The sequence below is a fragment of the Carlito syrichta genome, unplaced genomic scaffold, assembly GCF_000164805.1.
Source record: "Carlito syrichta isolate Samal-C Ts95f unplaced genomic scaffold, Tarsius_syrichta-2.0.1 Scaffold309486, whole genome shotgun sequence".
NCBI lineage: Eukaryota > Metazoa > Chordata > Mammalia > Primates > Tarsiidae > Carlito > Carlito syrichta.
Window position 1 is genome coordinate 216,876 of NW_007253582.1, and position 24,609 is coordinate 241,484.

The 24,609-nt window shown below is 36.8% G+C and overlaps 1 protein-coding gene across 2 annotated transcripts in view; it reads left to right on the forward strand.

The window, feature by feature from the left end:
• Positions 1–24,609, forward strand: part of PDE5A (phosphodiesterase 5A) — a 138,011-nt gene that overhangs the window by 54,705 nt on the left and 58,697 nt on the right. For both annotated transcript variants that reach the window (XM_008067352.1, XM_008067353.2), the window contains exons 4-9: positions 2,640–2,711; positions 4,629–4,718; positions 7,675–7,812; positions 10,534–10,601; positions 19,498–19,606; positions 20,555–20,642. In XM_008067352.1, the coding sequence (XP_008065543.1) occupies positions 2,640–2,711; positions 4,629–4,718; positions 7,675–7,812; positions 10,534–10,601; positions 19,498–19,606; positions 20,555–20,642 (565 nt within the window). The remainder of the gene's footprint in view (positions 1–2,639; positions 2,712–4,628; positions 4,719–7,674; positions 7,813–10,533; positions 10,602–19,497; positions 19,607–20,554; positions 20,643–24,609) is intronic.

Below are 24,609 nucleotides of genomic sequence, written 5' to 3' on the forward strand. Positions count from 1 at the left end.
AAAGTAGTGAGTGGGCATCTTTGTTTTGTTCCAGTTCTTAGAGAAAAGGCTTAAGTTGCAACTGGGACCTAGGTTTTAATAGAGTGCTCCGGGAATCCCTCCCATGTTTACTGAAGAAGTCTTGTTGTAAGTTATCTTCTCATTAAATGGAAGATTCTTCAGATCCACTGAAACAAGCCATATTGGGGCTCTGTTTTTCTGGTAGTGTTTGATGCTCCCTGATCCACCTGTAAAACAGTTCTCATCCTCTTTTCTTCCAGATCTTCCCTAGAATTTTAAATCATCATTCAGTCACTCCGTTTATAGATTACTGAGTAGGTTGCGAACATCTGTAGTAATGGACCGCCATGAGCTAATTTGTTACACACTGACTTTGATCTCATTTTCAAGGAACTCCAATTACCTAATCTAACCAATATTATTCCTTTTATTAGACTTGACTTCAAAAAATACATTATGCAGCTGATTCTTTAGCTTTTAAAACTTTGAAAGAAACTGTCAATTTAAGGTGATATAATAATGACTAAAAAGTTAATATAGTTTGATTATTGGTCATTTTAATAAACAGATGATATTTTGTCTCTTTATATTTTTGATTGAGCAAGAACTTTCTCTTTATTTTCTTGCTTAGTACAGTTTTTTACACAGCTTCAGGTACAAAAAGCATATCAGCATATGCTATGGTACTGTATAATTATCAGAAGTTTTGCATGACAGTCTCTAGATATGTTTTAAACCTATCTTTCTTAAACGAAGGATTTAAAATGTCTTTCTTATATAAAACCATTTATTAAAGAAAATGTAAATGCTAGCAATTCTGAGAAGTCTTTTTCTTGACCCACACGAAGTGCCCTTCAGTGCTCTTAACAATCCATCGCCATCTGTATCATGAAACTGAACACACCATCCTTTAAGTGCATGTTTATGTTATCACTCATTCTTGATTTTGAGCTCCTACAGAGTCGTCATTTCCTCAGTTTTTATCACTCTTTGCTACATAGTAGGCACTTCCATATTTGTTGAGTGAATGAATGAACACTTAAAATAACTTATTTAGGCAGGGCTCCATGGCTTAGCCTGTAATCCCAGCACTTTGGGAGGCCGAGGCAAGTGGATTGCCCGAGCCTGTGGGTTCGAGACCAGCCCAGGCAACTTGGCAAGACCTCGTCTCTACAATTTAAAAAAAAATTAACTGGGCATGGTAGTGTGTGCCTGTATTTCTGACTACTTGGAAGTCTGAAGAGGAAGGATCGTCCAGCAGGTCCACGCTGGGGTGGCCGTGAGGGTGCCACTACACTCCAGCCTGGGCAACAGAGTAAGACACGAACTCAAAAAAATAAATAAGTAAAATAAATAACCTGTTTATACTTATATTGCTCTATATTAGACCCCAGTGACCTTCAAGTGGTTCTCATCAGTTTTATTTCAAGTGAACATGCCTAGCTACAATCTAAACGTTTTTGACCTTAGACATATTTTCCTAGACATTTAGTCATTGAGGTTCTAGCATCTAGAAATCTTTCAGCTATTTTGAAAAGATAAAGAGTGTGCAAAAACATAGGAGAGTTGAACTAAGGCAATAAGCCATAGGATAATTGGATAATTCTGTTTTTTAAAAAAATTAATATCCCTTTACTCTATCATAAGGGGAAAAAAAGAAAGGTTTATGGAGACTAGAAAACTACATCAGACAGGATGTATTTCCCCTTCCTTGTTCTGCTGTCCTGGGGGGGGAATTTTATATCCTTTTTTTAAAGCTAAGAGACTAGAGAGAGCTGAGAAAGCAAGGATGAACCATCCACACAAACTAAGGACTGCATATTCCTAGAGAGTAACCAGTTAGAGAGTAATTACTTATTCCACTGATACTAAATTGCAGAATGAAGGAAAGGGTGAGATTTGTAAGTAATAAAGAGGAGGCAAAAGCAAGTTGAAGGTCTTTATAAGACTAAGGTAATAATTCAATATGAAGTTGGAACTAAAAGGTAAGTAAAATATACTCTCAAATGCCTTTTGATCTATTTGAAATAAGACTCAGCCTGTTAATTTCTGTTTGGATTTTTCAATAACCTCTTTTCCCAAAAATAAGCCTGTTGAAGGTAAAATAATTTTGAGGGCAGAAGTTTCAGAAACAGCTGGACTACATCCCTACATTAAGAATTATTTTCACCCTAATGATCCTGGTGACCAATAATTCCTTCTATGATTAACCACCGGACTCTGTTTCATTTTTAGTAAAAGAACACTTAGCTATTTTGAAATTTTGTATTTAAACCAATATAAAATGTTCATTTCATGATTTACTTTATTTGAAATGCAATTGAAATTTGGTGATTATATTCAAAAGCTATGGAAAAGATTTACTTAAAATGTGATTGCTAATAATGTCATTCAGAATGCCGGGCGAAATCATAGAATCAAACATTTCTGGGTCCTAAGAAATTAAAAACATCCAGAGTGTTTGTAGGAAAAAGAATGTTGTGATAGAGAACAAATTCAGTTGAGGGCTTTTATTTTGTTCTGTGGCCTAGTGTTATGTGAAAGCACATGTAGAATATCTTCCTCAAACATACTTTGGTGAATTTATACCAAGAATCTGAGTCACTGAAAATCTTGTCACTTTTCTCCCTTCTTCCCAGGTTGTTGGTGTAGCCCAGGCCATCAACAAAAAATCAGGGAATGGTGGGACATTCACTGAAAAAGATGAAAAGGTAAGAAAACCTGGTGTCTGGCATGATACCAGTTTAGGAAGATACTTTATCTTTGAAGTGTCTAGACTAGGCATGATGGTTCATGCCTATAATACCAGCACTTTCGGAGGCTGAGGCAGGAGGATCACTGAGGCCAGGAGTTAGACCAGCCTGGGTAACACAGTGAGACCTCTCTCTACAAAAAATAAAAAAAATTAGCAGGCGTGGTGGCACACACCTGTTGTCCCAGCTGCTTGGAAGGCTGAGGTGGAGGGATCTCCTGAGCCCTGTAGTTCAAGGCTGTGGGGAACCCTGATCATGCCATTGCACTCTAGCCTGGGCAACAAAGTGAGACTCCAACTCAAAAAGAAAAAAAAAAGTGTCTGGACTGCTAGGATTAGCTGTTGTTGAATGGTTGATCACAAACATTACAGTTAACATTTTTCAAAAGTGTATGTTAAGCTAAATACAGTGTTTATCTGGCTTGTGAGTATCTGTGTTGTTAAGTCAGCAGGAATCCCCAGAGCCCTCCCCAATATGCTGCCATCTCCACGGGGCTGTGGACATGTTGGTGCCATATAGAGGGTGACTTATGGTACTTTAGCTGTATCATTTGCCTTTCATCACTGCTATAGAGATCCAACCTTGAGTAAAACCCATAAAAGTACTGCTCCAAGTTCAGCACTTCTGGTTGGCTAAAAATTGAAATTGCCTCCTGGTGAAGAAAGTTTCCCAGTGTTTTATAAGCTTTGCACACAGACGGTGGGGCGCCAAGGTGCGAATTCAGGCTGGATGATGTGAGCTTAGCTTCAGAAAGAACAGCAGTAAGCATTATTTTTATTATCCTTCTCCTCCAACTCTGGAAGAATACCTTCTGCACACCAACCTCGTTGACATGTTTTCCATTTAAGGATGAAAGAAAGCCCTTAAATCTGTTTATAACTTCATTCTGTGAGTAGGTTTTATTATTTTTCCTGTCAAATATATAATCATATGTATATCATAGCCCTCTCGGTTTTTGCTCTTCTAAGCCCATTGCTATTCATGTTCTTCCCCTGAAAATTAGTAGGAGCTTTGAATTTGGAAGACACTCAAAAAAGACAGTTATTTTTGTCTTGGGGCTGTGGGCTGGGTTGTCACCTGTGATGGTCCCCATGTTTAAGCTGCTTTAGAACATAGCAAGTGCTTTTTAAAATCAGAGTAATAGACATCTAGCCTCCTGTTCTGGTAGTGATAGCTGAGGATATTTGGTGGGGAAACATGTTTTTAGGTTGACTTTGTATTCCATTATTATGTTTATAGTCCCTCTAATATGTTTGTAAATCCCATTTGAATTGATTTGCAATTTTTAGGCTCTGTCACATCTTAACATAATAATTTCATAGTTGTGAATACATCGCCTAAAGATTTATTTTAATCAATCATTGATATAATTGTGAGCATGTAATTCTATATAGTATAATGAGGATGATAGATGGATGTCAAAAAGAATATTTAAATTCATATTTGCAACTTTATATAACATTTAACTTTTTCATCTTACTGCCAATATTCTCTTCACAAGTACAGCAAACTTTTTTGTTGCAGCAATAAGTTCCAAGCTATTTATATAGTTTCAGCATAAATTATAGTATTAATATCATGCAGAGACTACACCAAATTTTGCATAGAATGAATTGCAATTTCAAATAATATAAACAGTTCCTTATTAATTTATACATAGTGAATGATCTTAGGAGACCCCTGATACATGACGTCTACCTGTTATACCATCCAGGTAGCAGTTAGTTTTTTTGTAATAGCCTAATTTTATGCAGAACAACCATCTACACTTTTAACTTTCTAACTGTAAATATTTTTGGATGTCTTTTGTGTTTCAGGCAACATAACTATATAGTTTCATAGATGATTCTTATGTGTCTATTATCTGTTTTCCAGGACTTTGCTGCTTACTTGGCATTTTGCGGTATTGTCCTTCACAATGCTCAACTTTATGAGACTTCCCTGCTGGAGAACAAGAGAAATCAGGTAAGTCTGATTACTAAAGAGGAATATAGACATTTTTTTTTAAAGTTAAAGTTTTTATCAAAATATATGCAGATTAAAAGTTTAAATGGTACGGATTCAGTTTCTAGATATATTCGCTGTTTTTTTCTAATAGTAATTTTTGTTTCTTATTTTCCATGCTCGGTCGCTTTATCACTGTTAGATGATATTCATTAATCTGGGAGATGAGTATTTACTTGACTTACACCACCCCCCCTTCCTGCCAGTACCCTTAGCCTGCCAGCATCATTATGTCCCTGTTGTAAGTGACTGTATGGGTTGCATTTGTGATGTTAAATAATGGTTTGGTATTTGCTTGGACAACTCTAGACATTACCCTTGATGCCATACTTCATAGCACAAACATCTCAGAATTCCTGTCCCTTTATCTCTCCTTCCAACTGCAGCTCCTTGGTTGCTTTTCCCACCAGGATTTTTTCTTTTATGTTACCCGTGTTGGTAGCAAATACATTGTTCTGTGACCATGATGAACTTTTCTTAAGCTTTGTTTAGGTTAATTCTAAAGTTGCAAGTTAAAACAAAGTGTAAGTACTGTGAATATATAAATATGTGTATTGCCATTGTTACATAACTTTTCATTTTTCTCGATGTTCTGCATTTCTTTTTTTCCTTGAACTCTTTGCTCTAATGTAGTCTCATATTCTTTTTTTTTCCCCTGAAACTCTTCATTATATTAGGCATCCTGTTGAGTTCCCCTTTTCCTTGGAGATGGCTGAATTGAGATTCTCTACCTTTGCTCTTCTGAGTTAAACAACTCCCGATGCCTGTTGCACGGATGTCATCAAAGAACTTTTCTTCCCTGATTTCTTTGAGTCCACTGTTTTCTGGATTCCATAACAATTTCTTTCTCAATTAACTTCCTTCTTTTGCTGCAGTATATTCTCAATTAACTACTTAAGAAAAGGCACAAATGAGGTCAACTTTCTGAGTCTTATCATGTATGAAAACATCTATTGTACCATCCTACCACTTTGGGTATACAATTCTTTTTTTTTTTTTTTTTTTCGAGCTGAGGTCTCTCCCTGTCACTCAGGCTGGAGTGCAGTGGCACAGTCATGGCTCACAGCAGCCTCAAACTACTGGGCTTAAGTGAGCCTCTCTCCTCAGCCTCCCAAATAGTTTTTGATATTTTTCTAGAGACAAAGTCTTACTATGTTGCCCATGCTGGTCTCGAACTCCTGAGCTCAAGCAATCCTCTCACCTTGACCTCCTTAAGTACTGGGATTACAGGTGTGAGTCACTGTCTCTGGCCATTTTGAGTACAAAATTCTAGATTTAAAAATCAGCTTCTCCCCGGGCTCGGTGGCTCAGCCTGTAATCCCGCGCCTTTGGGAAGCTGAGGTGAGTGGATTGCCTGAGCCCGCGGGTTCGAGACCCACCTGGGCAGCGAGACCTCATCTCTACAATAAATCAAAAAATCAGCCGGGCGTGGTAGCGCATGCCTGTAATTCCAGCTACTGGGAAGGCTGAGGCGGAAGGATCGCCGGAGCCCAGCAGGTCGAGGCTGCGGTGGCCAGGAGCACCCACTGCACTCCAGTCTGGGCGATAGAGTGAGACTCCGACTCAAAAAAAAAAAAATCAGTTTCTCAGAGTTTAAAGAGAGTGCGTTGTCTCCTAGCATCCTTGTTGTTCTGATTCTTGGCTCTTTTGAAGATATTTTATGTATATTATCTATAACATTAATATAAGCTATATGACATATTATACATATTTTATTTTTAGCATGTATATGCATATATAGTCTGTTTAAATGTTTTTCAGATTCGTTATCTCTGCTTCTGTAACTTAATTTCACAACCTGACTCTTCGTTCATCTTGCTGATGCCTGTATGTCAGGTCATCCCTTCCAGTCTGGAGACTTAAGCCCTTTGGTGCTATGTGATTCTTTTTTCATTATTTCTTTGGTAATTTATCTTCTCCGCCCTCTATTTTCTCTGTTTAGAACCCGTGTTAATAAGATCTCAGACCTTTCATTTTCTTCAACTGCAGTATTCCGACTTCTTCCCGCTCCTTTCTTGCAATCCCTTCATCCAGTCCCCATTTTTACAAATGCAGGTGCGATCATGTCACTTTTCTCCTGCAGAGCGTCACAGTCCAAACTGCTTCAAAAGGTGGACTGGGCTTTTGGGGTTCTTTCTCTGTATAACTCTGCAATCTCATCTTCCGGTTCTTCTCTTCTCTGTGTCCCATAAAACCTTATGAAAACTCAATATGCTGCTCTTTCTCAATTCTATTATTTTTGCCTGAAATCTTTCTTTTCCACTTCACCAGAACGATTTCTGGTCATCTTTTGGACATCAGGTAGGTTGTGTCACCTCTGATAAATTTTCTGTAATACCTTATCTCCTCCTTCATCAGATAAATGCTTTATGAGATTAGAAGAACTCCTATGGTGTTCAGTTGCTGGAAAGAGAAATTACCAGAAAAAAACACAAAAGAAACTCTTAAAATTTTGTTTATTTTGGATAATATTTATTATGCTCTGTGACAATATTGACAAATAATGATCTCAGAGTTTTGAACAACAACATTAACAGTTTGTATTAGGTACTAGATACCGTTCAAAATGATTTATAGATATTAACTTATTCAATTCTCCTAATAGCCCTATGATTTTGGTACTAATCATATCTTCATGTTCAAGAAACTTGCCCTAGGCCACAAAGCCATCCACAAAGAAATTCAGAATTAAAAATTCATTATTCTGGCTTCGGAGCCTGTGAGCTTAACAACTATATTAACCTTACGAACAGTCAACAGAGAATTCTGTTAATAAGCAGAGACATATTTAATATTTGAATGTATGCTTGATCATAATCTACTAGATTCTATAAACAACTTATAGCCCATATAAATCATTGTGCTTTAATAATTACAAATAACTACTAAATAGTAAGCTCTTAATTTTCTTGTCTAGGTGCTGCTTGACCTTGCTAGCTTAATTTTTGAAGAACAACAATCATTAGAAGTAATTCTGAAGAAAATAGCTGCCACTATTATCTCTTTTATGCAGGTGCAAAAATGCACCATTTTCATAGTGGATGAAGATTGCTCCGTGAGTACAGAGTATGACTTTTTTATTTTTAGAAAGACAGAAATTTATATTTCTGTAAGCACCCCTTTTAAACCTGATTTTGGCCTCAGAATCCTCTCTCAAGCCCAGCTGTATATGGATATCTAGCTCTCTATCTATCTAGCCAATCAGAGTATGAGCTGTTCTGCTTGAAGATAAGTGGGGGTAGAGGGTGGAGGGTGCCCTTCAGTACCTCTTTTCACCTTTGTCTGTTCCCCCCACCCCGCAAAGGGAATGTTGGTGATCTCTCTCTCTCTCAATGGCTATACTGTCTTGATGAAGACATACATTGTCATTACAGTGGGCTGACTTTTCATGGCCAGAAATAGTGGAGCCCTTGTTGCTTTGAACAGGTAGACTCCTATTGTGAATGGGTTAGATATAAAAATTCCTTTTTACCAAAAACTGTTTAGAAACCAGAAGGTGCTGCTCAATTGATACAATATTACTAAAAGTACCTGTAAGTCCCACATTCTTTACCAGCAATGAAAAACCACCAAACTATTCTAATCAGTAGATTTCAGTCCACTGATTTGTAACGTGAAAAAGCATTTCCAGGAGTGTGGGGAAAGGTGCAGCATTGGCATAGAGTGCTGGGTTCTTACAGACAGGCCGACTGTCTCAAATGTGCCGGTAGAATCAGAGCCCCTGGTCTAAGGCAATTTTCCTCTAGCAGTTTCTTTCCCTCCTCATCTTTGAACCACTGCATCTGGAATACCTCTTTTTTTATGTCATTGTTTTTCCTGTTCTTTATCCTTTAGTCTCTAAGAATAGGTTGTTCATTTCTGGATTAGTAGAAAAGAGTGGGGACTACCACTTGTATAGGTCCGGTATAATCCCTATGTGACATCTGAACCCGCCGGGCTCAGTGGCTCAGCCTGTAATCCCGCGCCTTTGGGAGGCTGAGGTGAGTGGATTGCCTGAGCCCGCGGGTTCGAGACCCGCCTGGGCAGCGAGACCTCATCTCTACAATAAATAAAAAAATCAGCCGGGCATGGTAGCGCATGCCTGTAATTCCGGCTACTCCGAAGGCTGAGGCGAAATGATCGCCGGAGCCCAGCAGGTCGAGGCTGCGGTGGCCGGGAGCGGCCACTGCACTCCAGTCTGGGTGACAGAGTGAGACTCCAACTCAAAAAATAAAAATAAAAAATAAAAGAAGGATATCTGAACTGATGTTTTGGGGAAAGTAGAATAATAAAAGGTATTCAATACTCATATTAAGAAATTTTCATTGGTTTAGGTATAAGACTACGATATGGCCCAATATCTCAGTCATTTATTTATTTATTTATTTATTTATTGGAGTTGGAGTCACACTCTGTCGCCCAGACCGGAGTGCAGTGGCCACTCCCGGCCACCGCAGCCTCGACCTGCTGGGCTCCGGCGATCCTTCCGCCTCAGCCTTCCAAGTAGCTGCAAATACAGGCGCATGCTACCACGCCCAGCTGATTTTTTTTTATTTATTGTAGAGATGAGGTCTTGCCAAGTTGCCCAGGCGGGTCTCGAACCTGCAGGCTCAGGCAATCCATTCACCTCAGCCTCCCAAGGCGCGGGATTACAGGCTGAGCCACCGAGCCCGGCTATCTCAGCCATTTTAAATGTGCATATATATCTGATAGATGCATTTATTAAAACAATTCTCATTAATCATCATCAGATGATGAGCTAAAAGATAATCAGTATCGTCATAGATACTATTTAGAATTTTTTAATCAGTTATAAAATCCTTAATGTAGAGGCGATTACAAGATTGTAGCTGTCCTTTTAAAGTTCAGGTCAGAATTTGTTAATGCAGTTTGTCAATTTGTCATTTTTGCTGTGTGACCTGCTCTTTTGCATTTACTTTTTGAAATTAATACATGAGGCACTCCCCTTTTAGATAGCTTAAGTATCACTTTAGTCAACATTCAGCGCATACCTCTACCAGATAACACCTGTTTTGGTAGCACACCACACTGATGTAGGTCAGTGGTGCTTGGAAACTCAGCTCAACAATAGGCCCTTTAAGATATTTTGCTCACTTTTTGACAACTTAGGTTGTAGGATTTAGAAAAGGAATTATGTGACTTGATGTTCATTTATATTATAATTATTTATTTAAAAATATTTCCCCAACATGAGCAAATATCAAAATATAAGGAAGAAAATAATATACCGAGTGCTTCCATCACCAAATTAAATTATTGTTGTTTTACTTGTTTTCTTCCAATTCTTTATTCAGTGGTAAATAGAGTATACGTGAAATATGCTATTCTACTTTTTAATGTAATTATAAAAGTATTTCACTGTCTTGCTAAAATCTTTACAATTATTTAATGATCACAAAAGATATTGAATGATACATCTTTTTAAGAAGGCATTCCTTACCTGGAATTTAACAGCAATCAATGTGTTCATAAAAGCCAAAACAAAAGCATAGAGAAATTCTGAAACTAATATGTTCATTAGCACCTGGTAGAACAAAAACCAAAATTCAAGTAAGTATTCTTGCAAGAGAAGATCAGAAATGATATGAACAAAAGTTTTAATAATGGGAAGCAGCTTTGAGGCTGTCATGAAATGAGAACTTGGGTCAGTTTATCTGAGAGTAAGTGAAAATATATTACAAGTATTGGACTCTTTAGTCAATTTCATGGCATGTATGTCTGTATCTAGGAAGTTTTCAAACTTATTTATCAGTCTGTGTTATCACTCTGTTTTCAGGATTCTTTTTCTAGTGTGTTTCATATGGAGTGTGAGGAATTAGAAAAATCATCTGATACTTTAACAAGGTAAAATAATATATTTTCTGTTTATCTTTATCACAAGTATACATTGGCTACATGATTATTTCAAGACCAGTTTAAGATATATGAGCTACAGACTGTCCCCATCCATCCCAAATAATTTTATTTGTGAAAATACTTTACTGTTTGATGGCATAAGTTCCAGGGAAGGCAACCCCTACGGGTCCCCTCCTACTGTGGGAGCTTTTCTGTCCTCTCAATAAATACTGCTTTCTAAAAAAAAACAAAAAAACAAAAAAAAGTTCCAGGGTTTTTTGCACTACAGTTTATCTATTGAGAATTAGTTCATACGGTGAATGGGGTCGCAATTAGCATAGGCCTTAATACAGTATTTTATGAACTGGTTCATTTAAGATGCACAAGTTCTATATTTCAGTTATATTTTTTCATTGCATATTAGACTCCTGAACACACTCTTTCTTAAATTGGTTCTGATTTGGAATCAGCCACTAGAATTTAACTAACAGAAGGAAGCCTGTGGTCCCGATCGTAATAATATATGTACCCTTATAGCCAGAATCACACCAGATCTCTATTGTAGTTGTTCTTTTCCATTTTCCAACAGAAAATACATTTTTTTTTGTTGTTAATTGTGACTCAGAAACAATATAAAAGTATTTATATGATGGAGGTTGAAGATGTTACTGTCCTAATTTTACATGTGCTTTCTGGAGAATCTCAAAATGGAGGTAAACTACCAAATATTCTTTCTTATATTCCTTTTTTCACCCAGAGCAAAACACTAATGTTGTTTGCTTAAGTAATAGGATGTTGTAAGGAATACAGATCTGCTAGGATAAAGTGTCAGAAATTCTTTGGCAAAGTACTCTTTATCACATTGTTCAGTGTTCATTTGATTCAAATGATTTAACCCTAATTATGGATATTATATCTAAAAGCCCCATATGGAAATAAAACATTGTTTTAACTTTACTATTTGATATTAAATTTCCAGATTTTTTTTTCAGTACAACTGACATATCAGAGAATTATTTCAGGTAGTGAATGGTGTCACAGTGAGTATGGTCCTCAGTCACTGAGCTCCCTGGTAGTGGTGCTTGAAAACTAACAACTCTCTGCACATCTAAACTACTAGAGGCTACTGTTCTTGGAGACACAACAGCCAGATGCAATACTTGAACCTCGATTAGATCCCTGCTAATAGAGCCATCAAAGACATTTTGCAGGACAATTAGATATTTTAATATGAACTAGATACTAGGTGGGGATGGAGGATAATTGTATTTTTCTTTGACTTTAGAAAGTCATTGTTAGTAGGAAAATGTTCTTATGTTTAGGAGACTCATACTGAAGTAGTTAAGGGCAAAGTGTCATGTGATATCGGCAACTGACTTGAAAATGGTTCAGCCAATGATAAATCCGTAAATTTATTTAAATTAATATATTTAAATAAATATATATCCACACATATATATGTAGATAAAGCAAATATGGCAAAATGTTAAAAATTGTTGAATCCAGGAGTAGGGTATTCATTTTACTTTCATTCAACTTTCCTTCACCTTTTCTATATACTTTAAAACACTTCATCATTTTAAAATATTGGAAGAAAATGTTCGTAATAAAAAGTTAGAAACAAAATAAAGCAAAAATCACCTCTGTAGATCACACAAGGTAGAATTGTCTGAGTTTGCAGTTACAGGAACAAAATGCTTCCATGTACAGAGTATTTTTGTTCTGACCCTTTTAAGTAAGACCAACCCCAAAGACTGAGGTCTGCACAGGCTGTCATCTATTTTGCTGCAGCCCTTTTGTTTTTTAACTTGACAAATATCATATGTATTTACCGTGTTTAACATGATGTTTCCAGATACATAGACGTTGTGGGATGGTTAACTCTAGCTAATTAACAAGTGTATTACTTTACACTTTTATTTTTGTAGTGAGAGCACTCAGTATCCACTTTCTTTGCATTTTTCTTTCTTTTTTTTATTTTAAAGATGTGGGGTACAATTCAGGGTTAGGTACTTAAGTGGTCATCGTATAGGTGAAGTTTGGGCCTCCCACTGGTTCTCACTTCACCTGGTTTTCAAGATTACAGCCTAAGCCGGGCTCGGTGGCTCAGCCTGTAATCCCGCGCCTTTGGGAGGCTGAGGTGAGTGGCTTGCCTGAGCCCGCGAGTTCGAGACCCGCCTGGGCAGCGAGACCTCATCTCTACAATAAATAAAAAAAAATCAACCGGGCATGGTAGCACATGCCTGTAATTCTGGCTACTCGGCAGGCTGAGGCGGAAGGATCACTGGAGCCCAGCAGGCGAGGCTGCAGTGGCCGGGAGCAGCCACTGCACTCCAGTCTGGGAGACTGAGTGAGACTCCAACTCAAAAAAAAAAAAAAAAAGATTACAGCATATCATCATCAACTCTAGTCGCCCTGCCATGCAGTGGAGCTCTTGAATGTATTCCTCCTGTCTACTTGTATGATGTATTCTTCAACTGACTTCTTCCTATCCCCTCTTCCCCTTACCCACCTCAGCCTCTGGCCACCATGTTCTACTCTACTTCTAGAGGGCCCTTTGTATGTGTCCCTTCCTTTCTTCTTTCCCTCTTACCTCTTCTTACATTTCCTTTCCTCTTAAGTCTCCCTCCATCAAGATGGAGAAACTGTTCACTACAGTGACTTTAAATTGTTAGCTTAAGTCTTTGTATTTAAATAAAGACTCATTATTACTAGACTATTATTATAACACTATGATACAATGAAAGGCCTTTTCTTTCCCTAGAAGTGTTTTAGGAATTAGCAAAGGGGTGAGGATATAAGTTTGAGGCAGATGGGGAATTCTTTGACTCAGAAGTCTCACTTGACTTAAGCCTTGACTGTTGACTTATGCATAGAGTGGGGAGTCAAGGCAGATAAACCAAGGTTTCTAGAAACCCAGAGATTTTTTCCTGCTGTCCTGGAGGTTTTGGTTCACTTAATAGGTGATCTTTACTTTCCTCTTGGCTTTGCTGCTCATGAGCTGAAGGTTCTATTCCATCCCTATTCGTATTTTTCCTAAGTCCCCGTGCCATTGTATTTTCTTGCATATTTAAGATTGTTGTGGTTCATATTGAATTCCTTTTGATTGTGTGTCTTTGTATTTAAATAATATTGGAAAGAATATTTTAGAAAGCTTCTAGGTAAAACACATATAAATATTTGAATATTTGACTTTTTGACATGCATACGTAATGAGTTACTATATATAAATATAAATATACATCTAGATTTATATGTTTGTCTTTATCACCACAGGAAAATCAGTATGATGTTGCATATTAAAAGTACAAAATGATAAATTATCTACATTTACCTTTTAACTTTTTTGCAGAAGCATATATCTGTGTAATTATGTTTTATGTATTGACATTTTGATTTTTAGTATAAATTCAGCCAGGTTCTCTCATTGCTCTTAGTGATAGCGCTACAAATCCAGTGACTTGGTGTAATAGTGACCTCTACTGGCAAATATGCATTTAACAAGACACAAAAGCGAGGTCTTGCTACATATTTGTTGCTGATGAATAAACGCTACGTTCCCACTCTATAGGCAAAATGAAAGGTGTGGCTCTCCTTACCTATATAATGATTCCAGGACAGTCTTAGTATAAAGATAATTTTTATGAAGCATAAACTGGTCAGTGTAATTACCTTCAAAGAGTCTGATTTACATGGATCGTGTTAACTGATTTTTCAAGGAATAAAAATCAATTCAACACTAATAGCTATGTCAAATAAACATTTAAAAGTTAACCTTTATTATAGTGCTACATAAAAGACCTTCTAGTCATGTAAATATATTTTTTTGTTTTCATAAATATTAGATATCAGGCCTAATTTTTTTAAAACGTAATTAAAATGGGGTTTAGTGACTTTGGCATCTTGAAAAAGGGCTAAAATATATGGACACTTAATTTTCATCAGCAGATTCTTTATTATGTTTCTAAAACTGCTAATTGATGGTATTCAGGACTCTAGTTCTCATTAAACACTTTGCCACTCCAAACTCTCTTCAATGAGATGAAATGCTTGGGAGTTGGATGATAGTTCAGCAGTAAGCAAATCATTTTTAGGTAGTTATTTATCAGTTGAAAAGCATGGCTCATTTGGAATTTTTCCGGCCAATTCACTTATTATCTTTTATAAATTAAAATAATACACTGAAGATAGTTTTGAAATGTTGAGTGTAAAACTAAAAAATATTCAGGGCAAATGGCATACACAGTTATTAGAATCATATAAGTGGGATACAGTGTAACAAGCCCTCGGGATTGGGGTTGCTCATTTTCAGATGGTGGGAAGTTTTGGGGTTTCTGTATGTGCTGCAATCCAAAGAGCCAACAATTAGAAGGAAAAAATGAGTATGGTGTTGTACGGTTTATATTGGCTCTTTATTTTGAGAAATAGATATTTTAATGCTACATTCAAGTGTACAGTTTTTATCATAAATGGCAAATACATAGAATTAATCTTTTAAGCTCACTTTCTTGGAATATATATTAGCTTATACTTGTTACTGAGTATTATATTAGAAAATAACTAAGATTAAATAAATAAAGACTACTACTCAAACTGTGGAAGTAGAGTAGAAGAATGTCAAAATCAGACTGTATTTAAATTTAATTATTTGAGTTTCACCATTTACTAGACTTGCTAGCTATAGGACTTGGTATAAATTATTTAACCTCTCAATGCCCCAGTTTCTTCGTCTATAGTTATAGTAGGATCATAGTAGGGACTAAATTAGATAATGCATGTAAAATGCTTCAGAAAATATCTGGTTTATAGTAAGTACTCAGTAAGTGTTAGTTATTATTTCTGTGTCTTTTTGATGTGTTTTTCAGTCTTTGGTTTACATTGGCCTGCAATGATTCCCTTTAATTCTAAAGCACAGAAATTTTTGTCTTTCCAAGTTGCATGTTTCAAGGAAGAAATTTTTGTCTTTCTAAGAATGCATTCTTGTACAACTCCACTGAAACACACTGTGCAAAGAGCCTTAGATATGTGAGTTAGCCCAGGTTTTCTAAGAAACAGATGCCAAGGCTAGATTAAACATGTAGAAATGTATTAAGGGAAACAAAACACCTTGTGACAGTCGGGGGAAGGAGCCAGGAGAGCCCTACCACAAAAAGCCTGACCCGGAGTGAATGAGTGGGATGAGGAAGGAAGGAAGTTTGTGTGGGAGAGCTGTAGACAGCTGAGCAGTTCTCAGCAAGGTTTGATAGGGCTGTTGGGGAGTCCTCTAGCAAAAGTTTCCTGTCAGAAGAATCCTGGGTCTCCCAGGATTAGACCTACCTTAGTATCCTCGGTGTGCTCAGTTTTTGTCTGGGAGCAACCCTGGGCGGTGTGGCCTCCATGCAAACATGGTGATGGCTTTGAGCACAGCAACTGGAGACACTGATCAACTGCTCTTTCTGTTACTTACAGAACGAGATCGATATTCCTTGTATTGTACTTTTCAAATATTCCAGTCTGTCCTAGCTTAACATTTGTAGCTTGAAATCATCATTTTATGCTTGATAATCCAAAATCATTTAGTGTTTCACAATTACACATAGAACCCTTCTATGTCAGCAATGTTCTGCCTGAAATACCCTCCCTTTCATTCCTGATGTCTTTCTCCCCTTTAAAAAGTCTCAGTCAAACTCTTATGCCACCTCTTCCCTAATCCATTCCATTGAGGTGCTGTCTACCCATTTACTCCACATGTGTGGTACTTGCATTGTTACCAACACTGTTAGTTAGGATTAGGCTTGGCTGTGGATCATGAAAACCCAAAATGAAAATATCTTGAACAAGAATGCAGTATGGTCACTCTCTCCTATAAAAGCCCAGGGGTAGAGAGCTCGGGATTGGTGCTGTAGCTCCGCTCCAGAGGCCTCAGAGACCCAGGCACCTTTGGACTTTCCTCCTTGTCCCCCTGGGGTATGGTCCCTTCCTTCAGGGTCAAGAATGCAGCTCAGCATCATATCCATGTTCCAAATAGTAGGATGGAGGACAAGGAAAAAAGAAGAGAGCATGTATCAGCATCTCTTAGGAGAAGTTTCTAGAAGCAGTCACACACCTTTTCTCTTATATCCTAGGGACTAGAACCAGGTGGCTGAGAAATGTAGCTTTTATCCTGAGTGGCCGTGAGTCCAGACAAAGAGAAGGGGAGGAGAGTTATTGAAGGGCAAAACCGGCAACCTCTGCACCAAACTCTACCCAGATGAAGTATCCATGATGTCAAGCCCTCTACTAGATGTCAAGCCCTCTACTAGATCCTCTACTGTGTATCTGTCAGTTCCTGACCAATAGGAGTCTGTCTCCCATGTGGTGCTAAGGTTGCCTCTGGTGGAGCAGGTGCTCAGTCTGTATTTAGTGAGTGTAGGACTAAGAATTTCTCAATATTTCTTCCAGAGTAAGAAATAAATGTGGCATCATATAACTTTAGTAAATCTAATATTCACCTTCACTAAATAGCTATCAGGAAAACTTAACATTTCAGGGAATTAAATAAGGTGTTAGGTATTTATTGATATATAAGTAATTTCATATTTCTGCTTCTCTGTCAACTCCTATAAGTCTGACTATATGGTCTCTGACAATTTTGCTATTTTGGGTTTCTTCTGGCTCCTGCTAGTAAGGATGATAGGGATAATAATGGTTATTAATAGTATTGTTATCACTTTAAAAGAGATTTGTACAAAGATACTTACTTCCCCAGAGTACTTCTTTCTCCTGTAGCCACCTTTTCATTTTTCTTAACTTCACAATTGCTTCTTCTTATTTTCTTTTCTCTAGGCTGTTGCTGTCTATAAAATTGTATCGTTTTAAACGTTGTTTTATTAACCTAAAACTTGCACTTATCTCATAACCTTTTCTTGAATGTCACCCAGGAAATATGTATGAAATAGGACTCCAGGAGTATACTCGGCCTGATGTGTACAATAATTGGCTTACCTTCACAGACTGCCAGTCTAGTCTGGAGAACTGTTCAGTTTAAAGTTCATTACTCCTGTTACCATTCTGTCATTCCCTTTTCCTTCTTTTTCACTTATACATAATACTTGACAAGTGGGCACTACTTGGTTGGACCTAATTACACTTAAACTAAAATGTACAGCAAAGAAAGAGAAGGCTGAAATATCTTGGCCAGTAATGAGACCACAGAGTTCAGGAATCTTTGTGGAATCACTAGCACTCAGGGACACCATAGGAAATCACTGTCCCAAGAAGTAGCTGGGGAAGATAGGATGCAAAAGACAAGATGAGTGAAACATTGGAACTTTGAAAACTCAGAACAAGCAGATATTTTTCCTGATACGTATATAATCGTCTGTCAGCATTTGTGGAGGAATTGATCCCATCCTCCACCCTGTGGATACCAAAATCCACAGACTCTCAAGTCCCTGATATAAAATGGCATCGTATACGCCTATAACCTACACACATCATCTCATGAAAGGTGTTTACTTTAAGGTATCTCTAGATTACTTATAATACTTAATGCAGACTGGGTACAGTGGCTTACACTTGTAATCCCAGCACTTTGGGAGACCAGGGCAGTAGGATCGCTTGAGCCCAGGAGTATGAGGTCAACCTAGGCAACATAATGAGACCTTGCCTCTACAAAAAAATAAAAAAGTGATCCAGGTGAGATGGCATGTGACTGTTCCAACTACTCCGGCGGCTAAGGCAGAAGAATCACCTGAGCCTAGGGGGTCCAGGCTGTGGTGAGCCATGACTATGCCACTGAACACCAGCTGGGGGGACAGGGAAAGACCCTGACTCAAAAAAAAGAAAGTTTAGTTCAATGTAAATGCTATGTAAATAGTTGTTATGCTGTATCATTTTTTAAATTTGTATTATTTTATTTTTATATTGCTATGTTTTTTTTCCTTTGAATTATTTTCCATCTATGGTCAGTTGAATCTGAGACTGCATAACCTATGAATAGAGAGGATCAACTGTGTTTTATTTTTAGTTGTCTCTTATTATTAGGCTTTCCTATATTTCTTCAGTTAGTGACATTACAATTAAGTAAGCATATCCCTACAGTTGTAATCGGTTTCCATAACCTGACCCTCTTTGCTGAAAACGGCACCATCACCAGGGAACTTACGGAGTTTCCTGATGAAAAAACATGTTCTGTTCTGCTTTTCGCTCCCCTCACTGACACTGTACCCTCTGGCCTCAGATTAATCTTTTATGTCCAATCTATTAGGCAATAGAGTGAAACAAAACCAGTAAAATATTGTAAGTTTTTAAAAAAATTTTAGGAAGATAAATTGTTCATTTTTAAGAGGATTGTAATGGTTCTCAAAGCAGAAAAAGAAACATGTAGTGAGAAAATTGAACAAAGAAAATGATATTAAGGAGGACAAAACAAAAAGGCAGAGAAGAAAGGGGGAAAAGTTCAAGTAGAAAGAAGAGATTAGTAAAATTCTTCTGTGTTGGTTGATGTTGCCCTTGGTCTTAAAATGTATAATATATTGTTTTATTGGGATGGACAGATAAAATAAATACTTGAGGAAGTAAAGCAACTGCTAGACCTTTGTCATTCTATGATTTGATGACAAAATAAGACATAGAAAAACCCGTATGAATTTTACATTAATTGACAACAAAAATCAACATTACCATTAGCACTTACAACTTTTTAAAAACTTGTTGTAGATAGGTGAAAAATTGTGGGCTTTTTTTTTTCCATAACATTTAAATTATAGTAACTTTCAAAGTTGTAAATCCTCAAACACATTTAAAGCTGCATTTTCCAATTAAGATATATGTTTTGGCTTATAATTTAAGACTGGTATGTTTCTTTCTTAAACATTTATTTAACTCTGTTTGCTCATGGTTTTTCTCTCTGCCCAGAAGGAACTCATATCTGTTATTTCTGCAGGGAACGTGATGCAAACAAAATCAATTACATGTATGCTCAGTATGTCAAAAATACTATGGAACCACTTAATATCCCAGATGTCAGTAAGGATAAAAGATTTCCCTGGACAGTAAGTAACCTAATTTTAGACTTGAAGCTAGGAGGCTGTTTTCCTATCATATCTGTACTTACTGTTCCTCTTTAACTAAAGGACTGGCCCTGGATTTGACTGTTTAGGAGTGATCTGTGCTTTCCCTGATCTGATGAAGGGCAATAAAATAGATCATAACATCTATTGAGAGTTAAACTTGGATATTTTTCTTTGTACTTTTCCATTTTTTAAGTGTGTATTAATAAATTGTCATCTACTATTTTTGAGGTAATTTAACTATTACCTACATAATATCAGTGACATTCCTTAGGTTGTTTTACTGGAGTTTTTGTTTTATTTGTGAAAATTAAGTTCCTTTTGGCTTGAATTTATACAGTTGGCAATCTGCCATATGAGCAGCTCTGTGGGAAAATGGATATCTGTTTTCCTTGTCCACAAAGCTGTTTAGATCTGTTCCTCAGACACTGAAAACTTTGAGTGCTAGTATATTCTCTCATCTTATTTCTGAAAAGCATTGCACTGTGAGGCAACTGCCTTAATTTTGCTATTTGGATATCTAAACCTTTTTAGAACTTCAGCAATATGGATAGTAGTTACAGTCCTTATGAAGGGCAGCTTTAGAACAGTGAGCATCCTAGATGCTTTTTGGATTCTGCCATCTTGATAAACTATTTGGGACATCTACTACAACAGCATAGTAGATACTGAATATTTTACTTATTACTGTAAGTGTTTGGAAAGTTTACCATAAAAAAAGAAATCTGGGATTTTAAAAATAAAGACATTGCTTTATGTTGCATTTATGTGATGTCATTATAATTTGTATACTTTCTGCACTCCAATGCAGATAAAAATTGAATATATAATGCTTTCAAATATGCCATACAGTTTATATGGATGGCATCTAATGAACAAATCAGTCTCTTTACCATTTTAGCTGCTTTTTTTTGTTTTGTTTTTGTTTAGAATGAAAACACAGGAAATGTAAACCAGCAATGCATTCGAAGTTTGCTTTGTACACCTATAAAAAATGGAAAGAAGAATAAAGTCATAGGTAAAGGCTTTCCACTAATCTACACTTATTTTTTAAAATTTATTCCCAGCTACTTCCTTCTTTCAAGTGTAATTTTAAAGAATAAAATGTCTGAAAAAAAGATAAAAATTAGAGTAATAAAATAACTTTGAAGTAATTAATAAATGCCAACAGACATTTGCTAAGTAGCTTATTAACTATGGTGTATTTTTATAATTATCCTATTTCAGCGGAATTTTTTGTTTAAGCATTATGTGTTGAAATTTAGTAGACTATGTAAGATATATTAAGTGGATAATGTATATTGTTTCAGAGTCTCACTTTCTGGCTTTTGATTTTTTTTTAATATGTGGTTTATATTGTAGATTATATTCATTTATTCATTCAATAAGTATTTATTGAGCACTACATTGTTCTTGGTAGTTGGGATTAGTCAAAGAACAAAGCAGGAATTCCTGCCCTTGTGATTTCTTATGTTCTTACACTTTTACTTCAGGAATAGTGGAAGAATGTGTTCTCTGAAAAATTGGTTGATGTTTCCTTTTATCAACATATTTGTTTCTTAGTATTGCAATTTATATTTAGAGTCGGTTTAAGTGGGTTTTCGTATACCTGTCATGCATGGTTGACATAGTGAGGAAGGTCTGAACATTCTCCCAAGAACCTGGAAATAAGGAAATATTAATGTCTTCTGAAGGTTAAACTTCAGAATTCAAACCCTAATGGAACACTGAGATACATAAATGTACCTTGAAACATTTTCAGGTTGTAAGGTTTGATTGTAATTCTATTGAAGGAGCGTAGCAGTTATAAAGAGGGGGCAGAAGGTATCAATAATGAAAACAGGAAAAAAAGATAAATATTAAAGTGCGTTTCCAAGTTCTGTCTGGAGTAAGGGAACCTTTGTCTCTAATGTAGAGATGGATAGAGAGAGTTGTATCAGTGTGCATTGAGTATTCTGATCACAGGGTGAGCCATCTCTTAAGTGGAGACAGATGCAGCAGGTATAGCCAGTCATTTATTTATTTATTTCCTTCCTTCTTTCTTTCTTTCTTTCCTTCCTTCCTTCTTTCTTTCTCTCTTCCTTCCTTCCTCCCTTCCCTTTCTTTCCCTTCCCTTCCTCTCTTCTTTCTTCCTTTTTCTTTCTTCTTTCTTTCTTCAGGGTCTCACTGTTGCCAGGGCTGAAGAGCCTCAGCATGGTCACGGTTCACTGCAGCCTCAGCCTCCTGGACTCAGGCGATCCTTCTGCCTCAGCCTCCCAAGTAGCTGGGACTACAGGTGCATGACACCATGCAAAGCAATTTATTTATTGTTTTTTTAGAGACCAGGTCTCACTATGTTGCCCATACTGGTCTCAAACTCCCGGACTCAAGTGATCCTCCTGCCTTGGCCTCCCAAAGTGCTGGGATTACAAGCATGAGACACGACACCAGGTCATAGCCAGTAATTTCTTAACAATTCCAAGTCCCTGACAAATATGCATCCTTATTGTGAGATGGATACATCGAATCCATGCTATTAAACATTCCATGAATTTGACTTTTCCTATACTGATTTTTTTCCTTTCTGATGTAGGCTAGCTCATAGGGAAATAATGCATTTCTCATATCCTCTCAAGTATACTGGTTACTTTGACAGTATTTCTTATTATAAATTAGTGATCTGGTCTTGAGGCACGGGACTGGCGCTGCAGGTGCATGTACTCTGGTTTCCAGAACAGACCTATTTCCTGTGCATTAATACAATTATGATTTTATAAATCAGTCTTGTCAACTTCGTTACTGTGACTTCACTCCAGAGAAATGGATCTGTCTTCAGCATGCCAGTCTAGTTTCTGAGCCTGCAAGACTAAGGGTCAGATCTTGATACTGGTGAACTGTATAGAAAGCCTCTTAGAAGCCAGTGTGCCAACAACTCCCTGCTGGGCCATTTGGTCAACGGCATTCTTCTACGGTTCTGAGAAAAAAGAAGAGGCCAAAGAATGTGTGAACTCTTTTTAAAGATTAACATGAATCAACTTTCCAACATAAGCAACGAAAGAAAACTGCTGAGGGTGCCTTAAAATGGGATGCCAAGCAAATGTTATAAAATTTTATTTACTAGGGAGATCAAGGGGAAAACTACATTGTAAATGTTTTGCTTTTCTTAAATGTTCTTCATATAAGTATAAAAATTTGCTGCAAGCTGCCTGTGACCTTTGAAAATGTGAGATTAGATTCCAGAAGGGATGCTTTATTTACTATTATAGTAAGCTGTCATATGAAGGAAGACAGAGAGGCAACTTGCCACAAGTCACATCCTCAGCAGTGTTTCTTTGGCTTCAGAACTTAGGATGGGAGTGGCTGGAGTCAGTTATGCGTCAGGCTCTTTCATCACTTGCACTGGGCTGGAACAGGACTCAGCATCTTTTTATACCACTCCCTTTAGCCATGAAAATGGTTGTAGGCACATTACTCACCTCTGTGGAACTGAACTCAGGAAACTTTCAGATTTGTTCACAACTCACATTCTCTGATCCTGTCTCACTGTTTCAGGCAAATGAGCCAAAAAAAAAAAAAACCCATCAAAATAATCTGATTTCTCTTGGCATACGTTTTGCTTCACCCTACTTGATGACAGGGCCAAAAAGTAAGCAAGTGTTGTTTTTGGAGAGGAAACATTTCCTGTAAATAAAAAGAAACAAAAAATAAATTATTCCCCTCGTGGAGTTTATGGTGGGGTTACTCAAGCTGGTCCCAAATATGAGAGGGAACATGTTCCCTGCCATTCTGTAGGTGTGATAAAACTAAGAATTTTAATTCTGGACTATACTTATGTGCCTGCAGATGCAGCATGGAAAAGATCATAATTGTAGATCATCTGTCTTACATGTCATTTACCAGTTTCCACTATTATGTAATTCTAACAGAGATTTCCCATAGAGTTACATGCAGAAAGACATATGTGTTTTGTCATCTTCCTCCTCCCCCCTCATTTTTATCCATTACTGACATTTAGATGAAATTATAGAAATTAGACCCAGGGGCCTGTTGTTTCTTCAAATTTATTCCCTGAGGTATTGTTTCATATCAAATGTTTTCTTAGTGTTCTGGTTAATAGAGAGTGTTTCCACCACTTTTCTTTTAACATTATTAAGGAAATATATTTCTCATTCTTTTATTTTAACCCAATTATATTCTCAATTTATAAGGCTGAATATGCCTTTTTCCTATATCGTATTTACCAGAAATAACTTACATTTCCATCTCCTTGTTAGTAAAAAAGTATAATAGAAATAAAAATTATAGTGCCATACCACACATTGTTTGACAGAGAAGTATGAGAGACAAATATGTGTTTGTAAATTGGTTGCTATTCTAATCCTTTCTTATCTGCACTGTAAGAAGGTTCTGATTTTTATTTCCACAATACATTTTGAAAGTCTCATATACATTCAGACTTGTTCTGTTAGCCAGTTTGAACAGGTCAAGCACCTGCATCATTCTGATGCTCCAAGAGACAACTTGTTTTAATTCTTTTTTATCAGTAAAATGTGGGAGACCTGTATGCTCACAGAATTTTTCTGAGTAGGTCTCAATACATTTTTGAATCATAGATTGTCACTTCACATTATATTATCTTACTCCGTTAATTTATTTGGCATTGTGCAGTAAATTATTCAGATGTGGACCTTTTAGTAGGTAAAGACTTAGACAGATAATCTGCTCATCTATGTGTTGTAATATAGTTCCAAGGCATAAATAAATATTCTAATGTCTTATAAGTTTAAGATTGACTTCTACTTCATTTTATTTTTCATATTAAAATTTATCACTTGGCAATATCACTAACTGTTAATTTGTTTACAATTAAATTGCGCACTGGCTTCCCTGGTACATGTTGCTTGTATGACTTAAAAGTACCTGGTTTTCATAGTTAACAAGATCATATGGGTGGGAGTCTAATCCAGTGGGATTGGTGGCCTCTATGCACGGGTACTGAGGAAAGA